We start from the raw sequence: 21,845 nt of genomic DNA, 5'->3' as shown, positions 1-21,845 counted from the left end.
TCACGTGTAGCCTGATTGGCGCTTCCTCCTTGACCATGGCCAATTCCTCCAGCCCTACCACTGTTCCTCTTGAAACCTTTGATGGCTCCGTGTGAAGACCCACTGCACATTGAACATACATGTTTGAATTTGCACCCGGGGCCACTCTAACATTGGCTTTCATTAAACTGCCAACATAGTCCGGTTTTTTGTGTGACTCCACATGCCTGATAATTTGCTGACGCCTGACCTCCTGAACTGTACCCTGTATGGCCGGAATTACTGGCCCACCTTTGGGCTGGCGGAATGTACCAGATTACAAAATAGTAGAGAGTGCGTTCGCAGCCCGGGGTCCACCGTGCAGAGGTGGTACACTGCTGCTAGGTAATGGCGGAAGGGAAGAGCGGTGTGAAAACAGTCACACGTGGGTTACGTCACCCAGTGTGAACAGGAGCGGATTCTGTTATGAATGAGTCACCGTAGGAGGCAAAAACAAAAATACTAGCTAAGTCCAGAAAACCAGAGAAGTTGTCAGCTATCAGATTGCAGACCCCTGAACCTATCAACAACAACTAGCAGTAGCTGTGGGGGGTTCCTATGGTGCCCTAGACCCCTCGATCACAGCCGGAGAACTAAATAGCCTAAAGACAGAAAGGGAAAATGTAAACTGCCCCAGAGCAGACCCCAAAGCAATAGACAGCCCCCAACATGTATTGTCGGTGAAACAAGATGAAAACACAGACACAGATAGAAAGATAGGCTGAGCAAATGATGGGGCCCAAGCTAACTAAATAGGACAGGATAGAAAAGCTGCTGTCTGCAATCCGCCAAAACCCTATCAAAACAAGAGCCAACAGACTGATAGGGAAAAAAGGCCTGAAGACGCTAGGCTTCAAAAAGACTATATCAGTACTCAGGTATTTTCTGAAGACAGAGCAAAAAGGAATTCAGCTCACCCCAGCAGGGAATGGCAGAAATCCAGAAAAACAAGGCAAAACAAAACCAAAACACAAATGCAAAAAGCAGAGCAGAAAACTTAGCTTTTGAGGAGCAGGAATCAGACTGGTCTCCTAGAATCCCTCTGAGAAATCACCAGCAAGGCAGAAGGGCGTCGGCTGCCTTATATCCAGTCAGCAATTCCAGTCACCCAGTCATCATCATCCTGCTCAGGTGCTTGGTAATCAGCCTCACTACCTTCCTTCACCAGAAGAGGGAGTTCATCAGACCTCAATGGTGAAGGGGAAAATGAACTCACAACAGTACCTCCCCCTTGAGGAGGGGTCACCGAACCCTCATCCACGCCACCAGGGCGATCAGGGTGAGCCCGATGAAAGGCATGCACCAATCTTTTGGCATGAATATCAGAGGCAGAGACCCAGGAATTATCCTCCTGACCATAACCCTTCCATTTAACCAAATACTGGAGTCTCCGTCTAGCCAGACGGGAATCCAGTATCTTCTCTACCTCATATTCCATGTTGCCTTCAACCAATACAGGGTCCAGAGGTGCCACCCCAGGAACAACTGGTCCAACAAACCTCTTCAACAAGGACTTATGAAACACATTATGGATTTTAAATGTGACAGGAAGAGCCAAATGAAAAGAGACCGGATTAATAATCTCCAAAATCTTGTAAGGTCCAATAAATCTAGGCTTAAACTTAGGAGAAGCCACCTTCATAGCGATATTTTTTGATGATAACCAAACCATATCACCAACCTTAAACTGGGGACCAATGGTCCTATGTCGGTTGGAAAACCGCTGGGCCTTTTCCTGGGAGAGAGATAACTTATCCACCACTTGGTCCCAGATCTGGTGCATTCTCTCCACCACAGTGTCAACACCTGGGCAGGCAGAAGGCTCCACCTGCCCTGAAGAAAATCGAGGATGAAACCCAAAGTTACAAAAAAAAGGTGACATCAAAGTGGCAGAACTAGCTCTATTATTTAAAGCAAATTCGGCCAAGGGCAAAAATGAAACCCAATCATCCTGATCAGCGGAAATAAAACATCTCAAATACGACTCCAAGGTCTGGTTTGTTCTCTCCGTCTGCCCATTGGTCTGAGGGTGAAAAGCAGAGGAGAAGGACAACTGAATTCCCAGCCTGGAACAAAAGGCTTTCCAGAATCTGGAAACAAACTGAACTCCTCTGTCCGATACAATGTTCTCAGGAATTCCATGCAACCAAACCACCTGTTGTAAAAACAAGGGTACCAACTCTGAGGAAGATGGCAACTTTGGGAGTGGTACAAGATGGACCATCTTAGTGAATCTATCACAAATCACCCAGATAAGTCATTCTCTGAGAGACAGGAAGATCAGAAATAAAATCCATTGAAATATGGGTCCATGGCCTCTTAGGCACCGGCAAGGGCATCAACAACCCACTAGAGCGAGACCAGGGTTTAGACCGGGAACATGTCCCACAGGACTGCACAAAATTCCTGACATCACGAGATAAGGCGGGCCACCAAAAAGATCGACTCACCAAATCTCTGGTACCAAAAATACCTGGATGACCAGCCAATGCGGAGCAATGAACTTCAGACATCACTCTCTTCCTCCACTGGTCAGGAACATACAATTTTCCCATAGGACAATGCTCAGGTTTGTCCTCCTGGAATTCTTCCAGAGCACGTCTCAAATCGGGCGAGATGGCAGAAAGAACTACCCCCTCACCTAGGATGGTAGTAGGCTTGGTCACAATAGTAGAATCAGCAACGAAACTTCTAGAAAGGGCGTCTGCCTTAACATTCTTAGTGCCTGGAAGAAAGGAGACCACAAAATCAAAACACGCAAAAAACAAGGCCCACCTAGCCTGTCTAGGATTCAAGCATTTGGCCGACTCAAGGTAAATCAAATTCTTGTGGTCAGTGAGGACCACAACTTGATGTCTAGCTCCCTCCAACCAATATCTCCACTCCTCAATTGCCCATTTCATGGCTAACAATTCCCGATTCCCCACATCATAGTTGCTTTCAGATGGGGAGAACTTTCGGGAAAAGAAGGCACAGGGATTCATTTTAGACGTCACCGGATCTTTTTGGGACAAAACAGCTCCTGCACCAATCTCTGAAGCGTCTACCTCCACCTGAAAAGGAAGTGAGACATCAGGTTGCCGCAAAACCGGAGCAGAAGTGAACCTCTGCTTCAACTCCTGAAACGCCGAAACAGCCTCTGAAGACTAATTCAGCACATCAGCACCCTTCTTAGTTAAATCAGTCAGTGGTTTAGCAATACCAGAAAAATTAGCTATAAATTTACGATAAAAATTACAAAACCCAAAAACTTCTGGAGTGCCTTCAAAGAAGTGGGTTGAACCCAATCATAAATGGCCTGTACCTTGGCCGGGTCCATTTCAATAGTTGACGGAGACAAAATAAATCCCAAAAATGAAATCCGCTGTACACCAAAAAGGCACTTCGATCCCTTAACATACAAGGAATTCTCCCTCAAAATCCAGAACACAGTCAGAACATGTTCCACATGAGAATCCCAATCCCTGGAAAAGATCAAAATATCATCCAGATAGATGATCAAAAACTTATCCACAAAGTCCCGGAAAATATAATTCATGAAGGATTGGAAGACAGAAGGGGCATTAGTGAGCCCAAAAGGCATCACCAGGTACTCAAAATGTCCCTCCGGAGTATTAAACGCCGTCTTCCATTCATCCCCATGCTTGATGCGAATAAGATTATACGCCCCCTGAGGTCAAGCTTAGTAAACCAGCAAGCACCTTTAACTCTGGAGAATAAATCAGAAATCAGGGGTAACGGATACTGAAATTTAACCGTAATTTTGTTGAGGGAACGATAGTCAATACAAGGCCTTAATGAACCATCTTTCTTGGCCACGAAAAAAAAACAGCACCTAAGGGCGAAGAGGATGGTCTAATATGACCCTTCTCCAATGACTCCTTAATATAAGATCGCATAGCCTCGTGTTCGGGTACAGATAAATTGAAAAGTCGACCCTTGGGAAATTTACACCCAGGTCTCAACTCAATTGCACAGTCATAACTCCTATGAGGAGGCAAAGACGCAGACTTGCTCTCACTAAATACATCATAAAAATCAGCCAAATAGTCAGGAACATCATGCGACTGGGGAGAGGTTGAGAAAACAGGAGTGTCGCCAAGAGCACACCGACAACCCTAACTCACCACAGACACAGATTTCCAATCCAAAACTGGATTATGGATTTGCAACCATGGAAAACCCAGAGCAATGGTTTCATGAAAATTATGCAACACCAAAAATCTGCAATTTTCTTGGTGGTCTGGGGCGACCCGCATTATCACCTGGGTCCAAAACTGAGGTTTATTCTTCGCCAAAGGAGTAGCATCAATACCCCTCAAAGGAATAGGCATCCGCAGAGGTGTCATAGGAAAACCACAACGTTTAGCAAAATCCAAGTCCATTAGATTCAAGGCCGCTCCTGAATCCACAAAAGCCTTCGCGGAAAATGTGGATAAGGAGCAGATCAGAGTAATTGCCAAAAGAAACTTAGGTTGTACACCACCCACAGCAAATGTGTGTGCAAAATGTTTCTCTCATTTAGAGCAGACAGAAATAACATGAGAGGCATCTCCACAGAAAAAACACAGCTTATTACACCTTCTAAACTCCTGACATTGCGCCCTAGGCAAAACTCCATCACATTGCATAGGTTCAGACATTTGTTCACAATGTGGCAGCGCCTCCCGTGTAGTTTTACGTTCACGCAAACGCCGATCAACTTGAATGGCTAATGACATAGAATCGTCAAGACCAGAGGGAACAGGAAATCCCACCATAGTATCTTTTAAAGTCTCAGACAAACCCTTCCGAAAGAGAGCTGCCAATGCACTATCATTCCATGTAGCAATGACCGCCCACTTTCGGAATTTCTGACAGTATAACTCTGCAGGATCCTGACCATGGTTCAATGCCAATAGGGCTCTCTCAGCTTGAGCAATAGCATTAGGTTCATCATATAACAACCCCAAGGCTTGAAAAAAATGCATCCACATTAGTCAAAACAGGATCTTCAGGTGTCAAAGAAAACGCCCAATCCTGGGGATCGCCACGCAGCAAGGAGATGACAATTTTAACCTGCTGCGCAGAGCTCCCTGATGAGTTAGGCTTCAAGGCAAGAAATAATTTACAATTATTCTTAAGATTCAAAAATTTAGACCGATCCCCAGAAAACACATCAGGAGCAGGGATCCTTGGTTCAACAGCATGTGAATGAGTGAGATAGGCGGAAATTCCCCACACTTCAGCAGCGAGCTGCTCCACACGATCAGACAATTGCTTAATCTCCATCAAGGAGAAAAAAATAATAATAAAAAAAAAGAATCCTTCTACAGCCCCAGGGAAAAAGAGGAGAAAATATACATATAAAAAAAAAAATTCTGACACTTTTTTTTTTTTTACAATTTTCTCCTGCTTTTGAGTACCCTAGAATCTGCGGTATGGCTGGTGATTCAGTTACGAATGAGTCACCGAGGAGGAAAAAACAAAAAGCAAGCTAAGCCCAGAAAACCGGAGAGGTTAGTAACTAGCGGATTGCAGACCCCTGATCCTATCCACAACAACTAGCAGTAGCCGTGGAGCGTGCCTACGGTGGTTCTAGACGCCTCGTCACGGCCGGAGAACTAAATAAGCCTAAATAAAGAAAGGGAAAATGTAAACTGCCCCAGAGCAGACCCCAAAGCAATAGACAGCCCCCAACATGTATTGTCGGTGAAACAAGATGAAAACACAGACACAGATAGAAAGATAGGCTGAGCAAACGATGGGGCCCTCACTAACTAGAAAGGACAGGAAAGAAAAGCTGCTGTCTGCAATCACGCCAAAAACCCTGCCCAAAAAAATGTCCAACACGTCTGATAGAAAAAGGCCCTGAAGTCGCTAGACTTCAAATCACTATATCAGCACTCAGGTATATTCTGAAGACAGAACAAAAGAGATCAACTGATCAGAGACAAAATGGGGATTCAGCCCAGTCCCAGCCAGGGCTGGCTGAACACAAAAACTAAGTAAACTAGGCAAAAACTCATATGAACAATAGCAGATAAAACTTAGCTTTAGGAAGGCAGGAACCAAACTGGAAACCAGAAGCCACAGTCAGGAAAATCACCAGCAAGAAACTACGGAGTCGGCTGCCTTAAATCCAATCAGATACTCCTGATGTCCAATCGCAGTCCTCTTTCTCAGGTGGCCGGTCTCTGCCATTTAGATCAGCTTCATTACCTCCCTTCACCAAGTTATTGTGACTGGTGTATGACATTTTGACATTGGAGGAGGCGTTTCCACAGGAAGTGAGGTCTTTTTGCATGTAATTGTGATGTCATGAAGGTTTTGTATAAAACCACTGCTGTAATTGATACTGTAATTCTTTGGTCCTGAGGAAGTGACAGATCTGCCACGAAACGTGTCGACACAATAAAGCTATGAAGAATATTTCTGTCCTTGTGTGGTCCGCGCGGATACATTGAAAAACCCGGTCTTTTTCTTCTTCCTTTGTGACATTATTAACTATTTTGTGTGACATGACTCTCTGATTTAAAGGAATGAAAATTTAAAGTTTGAAAGTTGAAACATTTTCAAAATTTTTGCCAAATTTCCATTTTTTTCACAAATAAACACGTCAGATTAAAGAAATTTTACCACTATCATGAAGTACAATATGTCACAAAAAACATTCTCAGAATCGGTGGAATCAATTGAAGTGTTTTAGTGCTATGATTTCATAAAGTGACAGTAGTCAGAATAGAAAAACTTGGCCTGGTCAGGAAGGTGAAAACAGGCTTCAGGGTGAAGAAGTTAAGGGACAGGAAACAAAGAAGTGTTGTAAATCATACATTCTCTAAATGGGATAAAGTCAACATTGCCGACTAAAAGTATCTGTACTCAGACCAAAATTCTTAGTTCTTTATTAATCCCTTCACCCCCCAAAGCCTGTTTTCACCTTCATGACAGAGCCAAATTTTACAATTCTGACCAGTTTCACTTTATGAGGTAATAACTGTGAAACATTTCAATGGATCCCACTGATTATGGGAATTTTTTTGTGACACATTGTACTTCATGATAGTGATAACATTTCTTCTATATGATGTATGTTAACTTGTGAAAAAAATCAGAAATTTGGCTAAATTTTACAATTTTAAAACTTATAATTTTTATGTCCTTAAATAAGAGAGATATGTCACACATGTTTAGCACAATTTTTGAAATATAATTATTTTTTATTAAGAAGTTCCGGGGGCACACACAGAAGAAGTTGCTGGCGAAATGCGCGTCGGGGCGAGGGGGCACACACGCCTCACTTCTTAGGACTTTTGGCAACCATTTCAGGTATAACTTACAGCGGCTTTTGTAGCGGTTACTCTCTCATGGGAATCTGATTCTTTGTAGGTGTCTCTGGGCAAGTTAATCTTTTTGAGTAATGCCTTTTTATGTTACACTATTTAATCAGCCCTTTTTTTTACCCGTGATTAATAATGACCGGGTGTAATATGTGATCTTTGTGGTACACTTAATATATATGGGTATGCCTTACATTCAAATCCTGTGATGTACTTTCACATTGAGACTTTACTTGTTTTGATATGAAGTGTTGCTTGGATGCCCCCTTCTGGTTGCACTGTTTTGTATATATTCTGTGCCAAATTTTTATACATATTTTAAATTTAATATTAATAAAATTTATACATTTTCTTATGCATTTTTTCTTGGGTCTCTTCGTTGGGGCTGTTGTTTCAAGACATCAGTCGCCTATCTCTGTGTGTTTATTTAGTTGCATAGCAGAGCTCAGATAGGAAGGAGAACGGAACACTATTTGACTTTTTGAAAGCAAAATTGGCTGGAATCGAGAGTGAATGCCATGTCATGTTTGGAGAGCCCCTAGTGTGCCTAAACAGTAGAAACGCCCCACAAGTTACCCCATTTTGGAAACTAGATACCTTGAGACAGGGCCGGCATCAGCACCCAGAGCATCCAGCAAGTGCCAGGGCCTTGAGCAGATGGGGGCAGCCTAATTTACTCATTTTGGAAAGTAGTCCCCTCGAAGACACCGGCACACTATGAGGGCCCTGTGTCTGTGCTGACGCCCACAAGATTGCCCCCCACTGCTTGATCACAGCCCCAGCACTTGCAGTACTTATCTCTCCCTGTTCCACCGCTGTGGTGCCTTCCGTATCTCCTGACTGTGATGTTTTAGGTAAGAGGGTGCGATGACATCACGTCTGTGTGTCCACTGCTTGAACACTCACAGTACCGACAGTCGGAAGATGCCAACGCTGAGGAGTCTGGAGCAGAGCAGTGGACAGCGAGAAGTATTTAATTTATATTTGGAGGAATATATGGGGACCATCATATGTGGCCCATTATATATGGAACATTACACTCACTGGCCACTTTATTAGGTACACCTGTCCAACTGTGTGTTAAGACTTAATTTCTAATCAGCCAATCACATGGCGGCAACTCAGTGCATTTAGGCATGTAGACATGGTCAAGACAATCTCCTGCAGTTCAAACCGAGCATCAGTATGGGGAAGAAAGGTGATTTGAGTGCCTTTGAACGTGGCATGATTGTTGGTGCCAGAAGGGCTGGTCTGAGAATTTCAGAAACTGCTGATCTACTGGGATTTTCACGCACAACCATCTCTAGGGTTTACAGAGAATGGTCCGAAAAAGAAAAAAAATCCAGTGAGCGGCAGTTCTGTGGCCGGAAATGCCATGTTGATGCCAGAGGTCAGAGGAGAATGGGCAGACTGGTTCGAGCTGATAGAAAGGCAACAGTGACTCAAATTGCCACCCGTTACAACCAAGGTAGGCAGAAGAGCATCTCTGAACGCACAGTGCGTCGAACTTTGAGGCAGATGGGCTACAGCAGCAGAAGACCACACTGGGTACCACTCCTCTCAGCTAAGAACAGGAAACTGAGGCTACAATTTGCACAAGCTCATCGAAATTGGACAGTAGAAGATTGGAAAAACGTTGCCTGGTCTGATGAGTCTCGATTTCTGCTGCGACATTCGGATGGTAGGGTCAGAATTTGGCGTAAACAACATGAAAGCATGGATCCATCCTGCCTTGTATCAACGGTTCAGGCTGGTGGTGGTGGTGTCATGGTGTGGGGAATTTTTTCTGGGCACTCTTTGGGCCCCTTGGTACCAATTGAGCATCGTTGCAACGCCACAGCCTACCTGAGTATTGTTGCTGACCATGTCCATCCCTTTATGACCACAATGTACCCAACATCTGATGGCTACTTTCAGCAGGATAATGCGCCATGTCATAAAGCTCGAATCATCTCAGATTGGTTTCTTGAACATGACAATGAGTTTACTGTACTCAAATGGCCTCCTCAGTCACCAGATCTCAATCCAATAGAGCATCTTTGGGATGTGGTGGAACGGGAGATTCGCATCAGGGATGTGCAGCCGACAAATCTGCGCCAACTGTGTGATGCCATCATGTCAATATGGTCCAAAATCTCTGAGGAATGCTTCCAGCACCTTGTTGAATCTCTGCCACGAAGAATTGAGGCAGTTCTGAAGGCAAAAGGGGGTCCAACCCCTTACTAGCATGGTGTACCTAATAAAGTGGCCAGTGAGTGTATATGAGACCAGTTATATATGGAGCATTATATGGAACCCATCATACACTGGAGCATCATATATGGCAATCATTATATATGGAACATTATATGGGGCCCATCATACACTGGAGCATCATATATGGGGCACATTATATATGGAGCCTTATATGGTGTCCACCATAAACTGCTCCTGGCACTTTAACCCCCTAAATGTTGCAATTGCTGTGATCGCAGCATTTCAAAGTAGATAGAGGGAAGAAATGCCTTCTGCCTTTGGATTGACAACCCCACGACATCATCGCGGGGGCCCGATCATTGTCATGCTGACTGTTGCCATGACAACATCTGTGCCACCAGGCACTAGCAAGATAGTTAAATCATGTGCAGTGCATGATCTAAATAACTTGTGTATACAGGGCTGACAGGCTATAAAGCATTGCAAATGCTCCTGCAATATGGCGCTTCTTGCCTTCTGAGCTGTGCACTGAGCCTCAAAAATAGTTTCTGAACACATATGGGGTACTGGTGTACTTAGGAAAAATTGCACAACAAATTTTGGGGTCCATTTTTCTCCTGCTAGCCTTGTCTTCATTTCCACAGATCAACGTTGCAAAATTCTGTGAAGCCCATGTGGGTTAAAGGTGCTCAAAACATATCTAGATAGATTTCTTGAGGGGTCTAATTTCCAAAACAGGGTCACGTATGGGGTTTTTTCACTGTTTAGATACATCAGGGACTCTCCAAACTTGACATGATGCTTGCAAACCATTCCATCAAATCTGCATTCCAAAACATCACTCCTTACTTTCTGAGCTTTACCATGCTCCCAAACAGTAGTTTTTCACCTCAGATGGGTTATCTGCATACTCAGGAGAAATTTCTCAACCAAATTTGGAGTCCATTTTCTCCTGTTACCTTGAGAAAATAAAATAATTGGGACTAAAAGAAAATTTTTGTGAGAAAGCTGATTTTTTTTTATTTTCATGGCTCAATGTTATAAACTTATAAGAAGCATCTGGGGTTTGAAGGTGCTCACCACATATCTAGATAAGTTCCCTGAGGGATCTAGTTTCCACTTCTGGGGTGTTTCCACAGTTTAGGCACATCACTGGCACTCCAAACATAACATGGCATCCGCTAATAATTCCAGCAAATTTTGCATTCAAAAAGTCAAATTACACTCCCTCCCTTCCTAGCCGATGTTTTCTCCCACGTATGATTTATCGCATGCTCAGGAGAAATTGCACAACAGATTTTGGGGTCCAGTTTTTAATGTTATCCTTGTGAAAATAAATAAAAATTGGGTTTCAAGTAAAATTTTTGTGAAAAAAAAGCTGAATGTTCATTTTTTCCTTCCACAATCCAAAAATTCATGTCAAGTACCTGAAGTGTTAATAAACTTCTCGGATGTGGTCTTGAGCACCTTGTGGGTGCAGTTTTTAGAATGATGCCACTTTTGGCTGTTTATGTCATACAGACCCCTCAATGTCACTTCAAATGTAATGTGGTACCTAAAGTATATGGTTTTGTACATTTTGTTGAAAAAATGAGAAATCACTGGTCAGTTTTAAACCCTTATAACTTCCTAATATAAAAAAAATATGTTTCAAAAATTGTACTGATGTAAAGTAGACATGTGGAAATGTTATTTCTGAACTATTTTGTGTGACACAGTTCTCCGATTTAAGGGCATAACAGATAAAAGTTTGAAAATTGCAAAATGTTAAAAATTTTTGACAAATTTCAATTTTCTTTATAAATAAATGCAAGTCATATCATATAAATTTACAACTATTATTAAGTACAATATGACACGAAAAAACAGTCTCAGAATCAGTGGGATCCGTTTAAGTGTTCCAGTGTAATTACAACGTAAAATTTGGCGTGGTCATAAAGGTGAAAACAGTCTTTGGAGTGAAAGGTTTAAGCCAAGGTCCTGGTGGCGATAATGCCAGCATTGCTCCTGTGCCCGCATGGTCACCATAATGTAAATTTACATCATCTTGTGGGAACCCCTTCCTGACCATGGCTTAAACGTACATCAAATGTCATGAAGGGGTTAACTGTGAACTATGCTTCTAGTCATATGTCTAGAAATATTCAATACGTGTTCTTGTACAATTCTTTTTCCTTTTTCAGTGCAAGTCAATAGTCTCTTCTCCTTACTTTTTGAACCACTCTTGACAATCCAAGAACATTATTGAACTGGAGGCGATTGCATTAGGAATGGGCTAAGATTCCCCAGGGACACGACCGGAACCTGGGGTCTGGCTAATCATATTCTAATAGAGTTACAACTGTGATTACAACCATATTAAATATATTAGTTCAAGGGTAATTTATTTCTATAAAATGGCATCAAAGACAGCATGACAAATTTTATTTTTATTTATGGAATTCATACAAAATTTGACAGAAAAATCAATCTCTGTGAACATTTATGTGTCCGTGGTGCCATACAGATTTTACCGGGTCCTATAGATTTTAGTGGGCCATGTATTAAGGCTCTGTACTATTTGGAGGATTCATCATGTGTACCAAATATATATTTAAAGGGGACCTGTTACCAGAAATAACACTGTTAACCTGCAGATATGCAGTTAATCTGCAGGTTAACAGTGTTATTAACCTGCATGCAGCCTAATGCAGTGGGGAGAAAATTATCTTTACTGTCCCAACCAGCATTTGGTATTCAGTCACGAAGGCAGGGGCAGCGCTGGTTCAGTCACGTTCTCTACATTGGGGCCGGCTGCCAGTCAGGGCTGAGGGCACGGTTACAGCGGCCGCTCTATATACTCAGAATGTGACTGAACCGGCACCGCCCCTGCCCCCTGTCACGTGGACCCATCCTGTGTGACACGGCCAGCAGGCCGGTAACTAAAACGACAAGACGCGGCACGTGAAACTGTCCTGTGTGACATGGCTCGGAGGCCGGTACTAAAACGACAAGACAAGGGGTAGGGAAACAATTACAAAGGTGGGCCCTGTGATAGGGACAGGGGACGTGGAGACCTCCTGCACTCCCCTGAGTCAGTGTCCCTAACGCTCCTAACGTTCCCTATGCCGGTTCTGCACCGGGTGCCGCTCAGGATACCTGTCGCCCTAGCACACCCTACACCTATCCCTTGCTATGGAGCTGGGTGGCGCAGGCACTGGCCCCACCGCTGTACTAATACACACGAAGGAAAAACACAAATGAGGAAACACCACTTAGCTTTACTCTGTTGCACTTGCTCCTGACAACAGAGACCACCACCAGAATGCAGCTCTCCTCCTGAATCACTGCCACCAAGCTCTGTCAAAGCTACAAGGAAATCCCCTCTGACTCCTTCCACACCAGGGCTAAGACAGTGCTGCAAGGAACTCTCTCCAGCTGCTTTCTCCACCAAGGATGGTTGAAATGAACACTATCACCAACGCTGATTGCAACACCTGAGACTCTTTTATAGCAGAGCCAGCAATCACATCTGTATTCTAATCATGTGCACTACACTAAAGAAACAGAGTGCGATGACGCTCACCACCACCGGGGGGAAAACTTAGAAAAAACAACACCACGGAGCAACAATCCTAAAGGCCACTGGGGGCAAAAACCACCTAAGCACAGCTTAGAAAGAAAAAAGGTTACCTGTGCTTTTTTTCTGTCATGATCCAGCATGGATCATGACAGTACCCTCCCTTTAATGAGGGGCCTCTGGACCCTCAAAACCGCTCCCCATCAGGGAACCACCTACAGCGGGGATGCCCAGACCCAGAGTTCACCCCAGCAACTACCTGCATGTCAGGTTGATGACAATCGAGCCCGCTGGTATTGGCAACGTATGTTCTGGAGGCAACACACATCTCCGAAGTGCTGACCTGGGGAACGGGTTGTGTATGTTTGGTATGAGCTGGTAATACTCCACAACACAATTCCACTGGATGTTTTTTGGTGGCTACCCATACACGCTCGTTCACACACAGGTCCGGACCTGAACGTTTATTGCCACTCGTTCGTTTGTCACCACTTGGAGAACTCTTTCTGGGATTGACAACAGAGGCGTCCCCCTGTGTCACCACACTCACACCCCTGCACTTCACCAAGCGGTACACCACCCTCCAACCCCTTCCACCACGAGGTCTGCGCCTCCCAGGGTTGGCCAATGGCAAGGGTTGAGACCTGCCCCTACTCTCCTGCAGCCCATCTGCTGCCCCCACAAGAGAGGAAGGGGTCCGCTGAAGAGAGACGGCAGAGACAGTAGTACCTAGGCAGCAGCCCTCACACGACTGCTCCCAGCTGACTACTTCCCTCTCCCGCCAATCTATTACCAGGTTGTGTCTTTTCAGCCAAGGGATGCCTAAAACAATAGGTACTGGCATTCTCTCCAAGACATAGCATGACAAGGACGCCTCATGATGTCCTATACGCAGATGGATTTTCTCTACGACCTTGGTCAAGCTCCCCTGGCTAAGTGGAAAAGAGTTTATGGCCTGGACGCTTATAGGCTGGGCTAGCATCCTACACCTCAGACCATGAGTCTGGACAAAGCGAGCATCCACCAGACTGACTCCTGCTCCGCTGTCCACAAGCACCGGTATCACCTCCGGTACCCTGCCAGCCAAGACCTCTGCTGACATGGTACCTTGGGAGGGCAAAATGGAGGAAATGTATACTCCCTGGTTGCCTCCTTCCAAGCGACCAGGGGAATGCGGCTTCTCAGATGGCACAGATAATTTGGCACACAATGGGCAAGCCTTCAGGACATGACCAGTCTGCCCACAGTACAAACATGCCGACACCACTCCCCGAACCGTAGGCAGCTCTGAATACAACCTAGCTACTCCTACTTGCATGGGTTCGTCAGGAGACTTGGCATGAACTGGGCAGGCTCTCATAAAATGGCCAGGCTTCCCACAAGAAAAGCATACCCCCACCACGACGAGCCACAGACACCCCCTTTTTTTATCAACAACACCGGGCTGTCTGGGTTCCTCCGTCCACACTGGTGGGTCCTCCTCCCTAGCGAGGACATCAGGGGGCACTTTTTGTATATGTCTTTCCCTAAGGCGTCTATCCACCCGGATGGCAAGGGACATGGTGGCCTCCAGTGACCTGAGGGTGGTGTACTGCACCAGAATATCCTGCAACTTTGGAGACAAACCCTGCACAAATTGACTCCTAAGTGCAGGGTCATTCCACTGAGTGTTGATGGCCCACCTCCTAAACTCTGAGCAGTACTCCTCAGCAACCCGGGCTCCCTGTTTACACCTACGGAGTCGAGATTCCGCCAGGGCGACGCCATCACGATCCCCATACACAAGCGTCAAAGCCGCAAAAAACTCGTCCACGGACACCAATGATGGAGAATCGTCTGATAGGGAGAAGGCCCAGGATTGGGGATCCCCTCTAAGAAGGGACATAATGATTCCCACCCATTGCTCTTTGCTCCCTGATAAACGAGGGCACAGCCTGAAATACAATTTACAGGCTTGCTGGAATACCAAGAATTGATCTCTCCCTCCAGAAAACCTGTCAGGAAGGGATATCTTGGGTTCTGGCTGAGCTTGTTCCTGAACCAAGCCCCCAAAGCCCACCAACAGCCGCAGCTGCCGCACCAACCCTCCGCGCAGCCCCCTAGTCTCATTAGAAAGGATCTGCAGCATTTGGGCAAAGGGCTGCATTGGGTCCATGGCTCAGCAGAACATAAAAAAAATGTATTTGGTTGGTGATAATGTCACGTGGACCCGTCCTATGTGACGCGACCAGCAGGCCGATAACAAAATCGACAAGACGCGGCACGTGAAACTGTCCTGTGTGACACGGCTCGAAGGCCGGTACGAGAAACGACAAGACAAGGGGTAGGGAAACAGTTTCAACAGTGGGCCCTGCGATAGGGACAGGGGACGTGGAGACCTCCTGCACTCCCCTGAGTCAGTGTCCCTAATGCTCCTAACATTCCCTATGTCGATTCCGCACCGGGTGCCGCACAGGATACCTGTCACCCTAGCACACCCTACACCTATCCCTTGCTAGGGAGCTGGGTGGCGCAGGCACTGGCCCCACCACTGTACTAATACACACGAAGGAAAAACACAAACGGGGAAACACCACTTAGCTTTACTCTGTTGCACTTGCTCCTGGCAACAGAGACCACCACTAGAATGCAGCTCTCCTCCTGAATCACTGCCATCAAGCTCTGTCAAAGCTACAAGGAAATCCCCTCTGACTCCTTCCGCACCAGGGCTAAGACAGTGCTGCAAGGAACTCTCTCCAGCTGCTTTCTCCACCAAGGATGGTTGAAATGAACACTATCACCAACGCTGATTGCAACACCTGAGACTCTTTTATAGCAGAGCCAGCAATCACACCTGTATTCTAATCATGTGCACTAAACTAAAGAAACAGAGTGCAAAGACGCTCACCCCCACCGGGGGGAAAATGTAGAAAAAACGACACCACAGAGCAATAATCCTCATGGCCCCCGGGGGCAAAAACCACCTAAGCACAGCTTAGAAAAAAAAAAAAAAAGGTTACCTGTGCTTTTTATCTGTCATGATCCCGCATGGATCATGACACCCCCATTACTGAATACCAAATGCTGACTTGGAGAGTAAAGAATACTTTCTCCCCTTTGCATTCGGCTGCGAGCAAATCTGCAGGTTAACAGAGTTGTTTCTCGTGACAGTTTCCCTTTAAGTAAATGTTCAATTAAAACTCTCCAATATACAATACAGATAGAAGAATTGCTTTCCACATGTGAATAAAAGCTAAGGTATAATAGCTATAATGACTTTTTGCAGCATGTGTTCAAATTAGAACTTTCTTCCTGAAATGATATATCATATTTTCTAAATGTAAATTGAAAAAAAATATGGAAAGATTTTAAAATGAGCTGTACTTTTTTTTTTTAATCTACATACTTTAATCCAGCCAATGGCAGTACAGGAAATCAATTTTCCTGGCAATATATGAATCAGACCATTCAGTGAAGCTCATGCAAGCAGTGCACACTTTCCCACGTGGGTTAATAGTTAAATGGGAGCCCAAAATCTGCAGAAGAGGATGTCTGAAGCTGACGCCACCAAGGGCAACCGGAGGAGCAGCACATACAGCACTTTAGACATGAAGGAAAACAGAAGCTGTTTAGAAAAAATTGCTCTGAGCAACAGCCTAGCAAAGGAAACCCTCTCTGAATTTTTTGGAACATGTCTGCTAGTAGTAAGTGTCAGCTGTTTTCCTGTTTCTTTATGTACTGTATAACTCTGCTGATGTGTGTATTTCTCTGAGTTTAAGCCTTTTTGTCTGTTTGCTGTATAAAAATAGCATAATGCTAGTATTCTGGCCAAAAATTGTACTTTCTTATATGTATGTATAACTGTTATTACAGCAGTAACTCCCAGGACCTTATAATCCAGAACTTTTTTTAGTCTTCCTGTTTGTGAAATATTTTTACATTTCTACTATGTTCAAATGGTTTTTGTACAAACAAGTTGACTGGCCATATGCATTCTGCCCTTTAAATAATAAACTTTATTTATATAGCACCAACATATTCCGCAGAGTTTTGCAATTCAACAGTTCATACACAACAGTTATAAGTAACAAGAATAATGACTAATAGAATATGTTTGTCATATGTAATTAACCACCCTAGCCAATCATGTAAAGTCATCTTATGGAAACACTATACAGTTATGGTAGTATAGGGTCACCCTTGTTAAATCTGAGTAATATATATAAATATATATATATATATATACACACTACTGTGGTAAAGCTTTAACCGAGTATAGAAAAAATACTGCAAAGTAAGAATATACAAAAGACAAAGCTAAGTCAAATCAATATTTGTTGTAACCGCCCTTTTGTCATTGAAGCTGCATTAATGCATCAATTCTTCTAGGTACACATGCACAGAGTGTTTAAAAAAACTGCAGAGAGGTTTTTCCAAACATCATTAAGAACTAACCACAGATTTGTAGATGTACTGTCTCCAGACAGACTACATGATGTTCAGATCAGAACTCTATCGATTCTAGGACTCCTTGTTCTTTTTTTAATTTATGAGATAGTTCTTAATATCATTGGTTGTATGTCATTCTCCTGCTGAAGAAGAAATTTGGAGCCAATCAGAAACCTTCTTGCTGGTATTGCATGATTGATAAGTATCTGCCTGTATTTCTCAGCATTGAGGACACAGTTAATCTTAACCAAATTCCCAACTTCATTGGCTGAAACACAGCCTTATTGTGGCAAAGAACTTCCCCCACGCTTCACTGTTTCCTGCAGACACTCATTATTGTATCACTATCCAAGCATTTGGCATACAACAGCCTTCTGTCTCAGCCAAATATTTTGTTCTCATCAGTCCAGAGCTTCTGCTGCCATGAAGCGATGAATGTGCCCTCCCCTTACTTATAGATGCCGGTAGCTCATATGGATGAGTTGCTGTGCCTATGTCATTTTTTCATTCTGTTGATCAGCCTGCCACCCGTTGAACCCAGGTTGTTCAAATATTGATGGCCTATCCATACAAACGCCCCTTTATTCTGCTGATCAGCTGCCTTCTCACCCATTGAACTCATATAGTTCAATCATTGATGATGTATTTTACAGATAGACAAAAAATAAACTCCAGAAAAACCCTTAAAAATCCGTACAACTGTTAATAAAATGAGCCAATATAACAGCTGACTGTACATCACAGGACACATGATTATATTTTATTGCGTATGAAAGCAATGATAATATCTAAGACTTTCATTTGTGGCACATATGAAATAGATTTTCCATGTAAATTCTGCATTGAAATTTTCCAACAAAATATTTTTATGCATATCAATGGGACATAGAAAACATTGTACACATGCAATGAAACAATTATTCATGCATTTCGATTTTCCCTCCTCACTAGTTTCACTTTCCATAGATCACTGTTCAGCGTGTGTCTGGGGGAGGAGCAGCTGGGTGGTCTGCTCTCTGCAGTGAGGCTGCTAGAGGGGGAGGACTTGTTACTGTGTGATGAGGGCTTCATGTGGATGGGGAGGGCCTGTAGCTATGGAGGGTGGGGTTGTTGCTATAGAGGGCATGTTTGGAGTAGAGTAGGAGGTTACGACCAGTTCTCATTTCAATGCCATAACACACCTCCCCTTGGAAGTTCTGTTCAGAATATCTAGAAAACCGTGCAAACTAGTGACAGAAAGTAAATTACTTATTGTCAGCATTCTGCAGGCCAGATATGTACTGAGATTATGTGAAAAGCCAGAACAACCCCTTTAAGCATATACAGTAAATATTTGGAAAATCCTTTTGAGCAATGACCAGTGTGAATATGAACTATTTAGATGCTATATACTGAAAAAAATAGAACTTTTAAAAGTGTCCCCTATCCAAATATATTTGGATATAAGGGGACGTTACCTTAATGATTAACAAGTATGGATTTCTGTTCTGTCCTCAGAGGACTATTATTTGCTTTGAATCCTTGTTATCAACACTATGTATTTGTTGATTTGAACGCTGCATATTTCTGCTGCAGACTTTTTTTCAATCATGTGAAAATACTGTTTTGCAACTTCCTTTTTGTACAGTTTTACTTCTGCCACATCAGCATTTGCATAAAGACATAACACAGCTCACAGGATTGTATGCAACAATCTGCATGTCACAGTACCCTCTATAGATGTAAACCACATAATACATCTTTTTATGTTATTTGTTTGATAAAGAATTATGTGATTGAAAATATTCCAGATAAAAACATATAAATATATATAATCATTGTGACTTATGCAATGCTGACACAAAAGAAAGCCTTGCGCAGAAACATGTTGAAATGTGACCTAAATACGTAGTAAATACCCATCCTCATGAAGAAAATCAAACAAGTTGTGACAAAGTTCATCTACTCTTTTACTTCTCAGATGTGTGCAGAATGAAGCAGACTGATAACTTTAGTCCGTAAACGTAGGTCCTATCCCTGAACTTTTGGCAGTTTTGCCCAAGGCTTGTTTACAGATTAGTAGCCACAGTTCACCCACCTTTGTATTAGGGTGCACTGAACTCGGTGCGATACCAACAGAAAGTTGTATCCCAGTGCCTTGCAAGGTTTGCACCAATTGTTTATCTAATATATAAAGCTCAAAGTGTGTATGTATGTATGTGTGTGTGTATGTATGTGTGTGTATGTGTGTGTATATGTCCGGGATAGACATCCGCACCGTCGCAGCTACAGCCACAAAATTTGGCACAGTCACACGTCTGGACCCCGAGAGCGTCCTAAGCTATGTTGTGAGGCGAAATTTTAACCCCGCGGGTTACAATTCACCAAACAATTTTGCCCCTATCTACATACTGGGGTAAAAAGTGTGTGCTTGTCAAGCCCCGCCCCTCATTGTGATGTCATAATGCCCCTATTTGCATACTGGGGAAGCAGTGTGTGCGTTTCAAGCCCCGCCCCTCATTATGATGTCACAACGGTTGCCATGGCGACCCTGATGTCATCATAGGTCGCAAGCCCCGCCGCCGCTCATTATGATGTCATAATGGTTGACTATGGGATGGAGGATGTGTGATGGGTATATGGGCACTGGACTATGGGATGGAGGATATGTATGATGGGTATATGGGCACGGGACTATGGGATGGCGATTATGTATATGGGCACGGGACTATGGGATGGAGGATGTGTGATGGGTATATGGGCACTTGACTATGGGATGGAGGATATGTTTGACGGGTATATGGGCACGGGATTATGGGATGGCGGATATGTATATGGGCACGGGACTATGGGATGGAGGATGTGTGATGGGTATATGGGCATTGGACTATGGGATGGAGGATATGTATGATGTGTATATGGGCACGGGACTATGGGATGGCGGATATGTATGATAGGTATATGGGCACGGGACTATGGAATGGAGGATATGTATGATGGGTATATGGGCATGGGACTATGAGATAAAGGATGTGTTATGGGTATATGGGCACTCGACTATGGGATGGCGAATATGTATGATGGGAATATGGGCATGGGACTATGGGATGGCGAATATGTATGATGGGTATATGGGCATGGGACTATGGGATGGAGAATATGTATGATGGGTATATGGGCATGGGACTATGGGATGGAGGATGTGTGATGGGTATATGGGCACTGGACTATGGGATGGAGGATATGTATGATGGGTATATGGGCACGGGCCTATGGGATGGCAGATATGTATGATGGGTGTATGGGCATGGGACTATGGGATGGAGGATGTGTGATGGGTATATGGGCATGGGACTATGGGATGGAGGATGTGTGATGGGTATATGGGCACGGGACTAAGGGATGGAGGATAATTATAATTTGCTACAACTAACCACAGTTAGTTACTATGCCCGGCAGCGCCGGGCTCTTCAGCTAGTTATAAATATTGTTTGAACTTGTCAAAGCATTTCAAAGACCATGATTGTAATTTGGGCTATTTCCTTCTGAAGATGTTTATTTACCAAAAAATTCAGGATGATAAATGCTGTATTTACTTCCATATAGTTGAGTGCTGCTATACAGTGAATTGTGAGAGTACAAATGGAGTAATTTGTCATAACAGGGGTATTTTGTTGTTATAAACTGTTGATGTATCAATGGGACATGCAATCAGTTTATGGACACTGGGGTTCCAACCTCGGGCACTTCTGCTAATCCTGAGAATGATGGGGCTACAATGCCAGTCATATACTGTGTCCACTTTATAGACCCCCATACTTATTAGATAGCTGTCAGTCAAAAAAAATTTCCTTCTCCCCAGTGGTGTACCCAGGGCTGCCACTAAGAAATTCAGGGCCCCATAATGGCAAAACTTTCAGGGCCCCCTTGAGACTCTGCCCAGGCTTCACCCCAGCCTCTCCCTCCACCCCTCGAACTGTCCACTGTCCCACCGCTCTCTCTTGTAAAAACTCGACTTCTCACCAATCACACATTAACACTTCCCATCACCAGATCATACACATAGCCAGCAGCTCTTGCTTTGGCAAAAGATTTTTTAAATCTGCCACCACAACAAGGTAGACTATTTTGGCTGGGCCCTACTCTACTCTAACCTATTAAACATGTGTTAAAATATCCAATACAATTTAGGTACCGTATATACTCATGTATAAGCCATCCTGCATATAAGCTGACCCCCCTAATTTTGCAAAAAAAAACTGGGAAAACTTATTGACTCATTATTATTTATTTATAAAGCACCATTTATGCAGGGGTGGCATTTATGAACATGTAATCAAAGTACA

General features: G+C 43.8%; 1 protein-coding gene across 1 annotated transcript in view; it reads left to right on the top strand.

The window, feature by feature from the left end:
- Positions 1–21,845, top strand: part of AQP9 (aquaporin 9) — a 314,039-nt gene that overhangs the window by 185,142 nt on the left and 107,052 nt on the right. The window contains exon 2 of the mRNA XM_073586977.1: positions 16,488–16,775. Coding sequence (XP_073443078.1) covers positions 16,593–16,775 — 183 coding nt within the window. The 5' untranslated portion in view covers positions 16,488–16,592. The remainder of the gene's footprint in view (positions 1–16,487; positions 16,776–21,845) is intronic.

The sequence above is a fragment of the Dendrobates tinctorius genome, unplaced genomic scaffold (assembly GCF_039654945.1).
Source record: "Dendrobates tinctorius isolate UK_male_01 unplaced genomic scaffold, ASM3965494v1 ptg000097l, whole genome shotgun sequence".
Classification (NCBI taxonomy): domain Eukaryota; kingdom Metazoa; phylum Chordata; class Amphibia; order Anura; family Dendrobatidae; genus Dendrobates; species Dendrobates tinctorius.
Note: the sequence above shows the minus strand (reverse complement) of the source record. Positions and strands in the feature narration are given on the sequence as shown.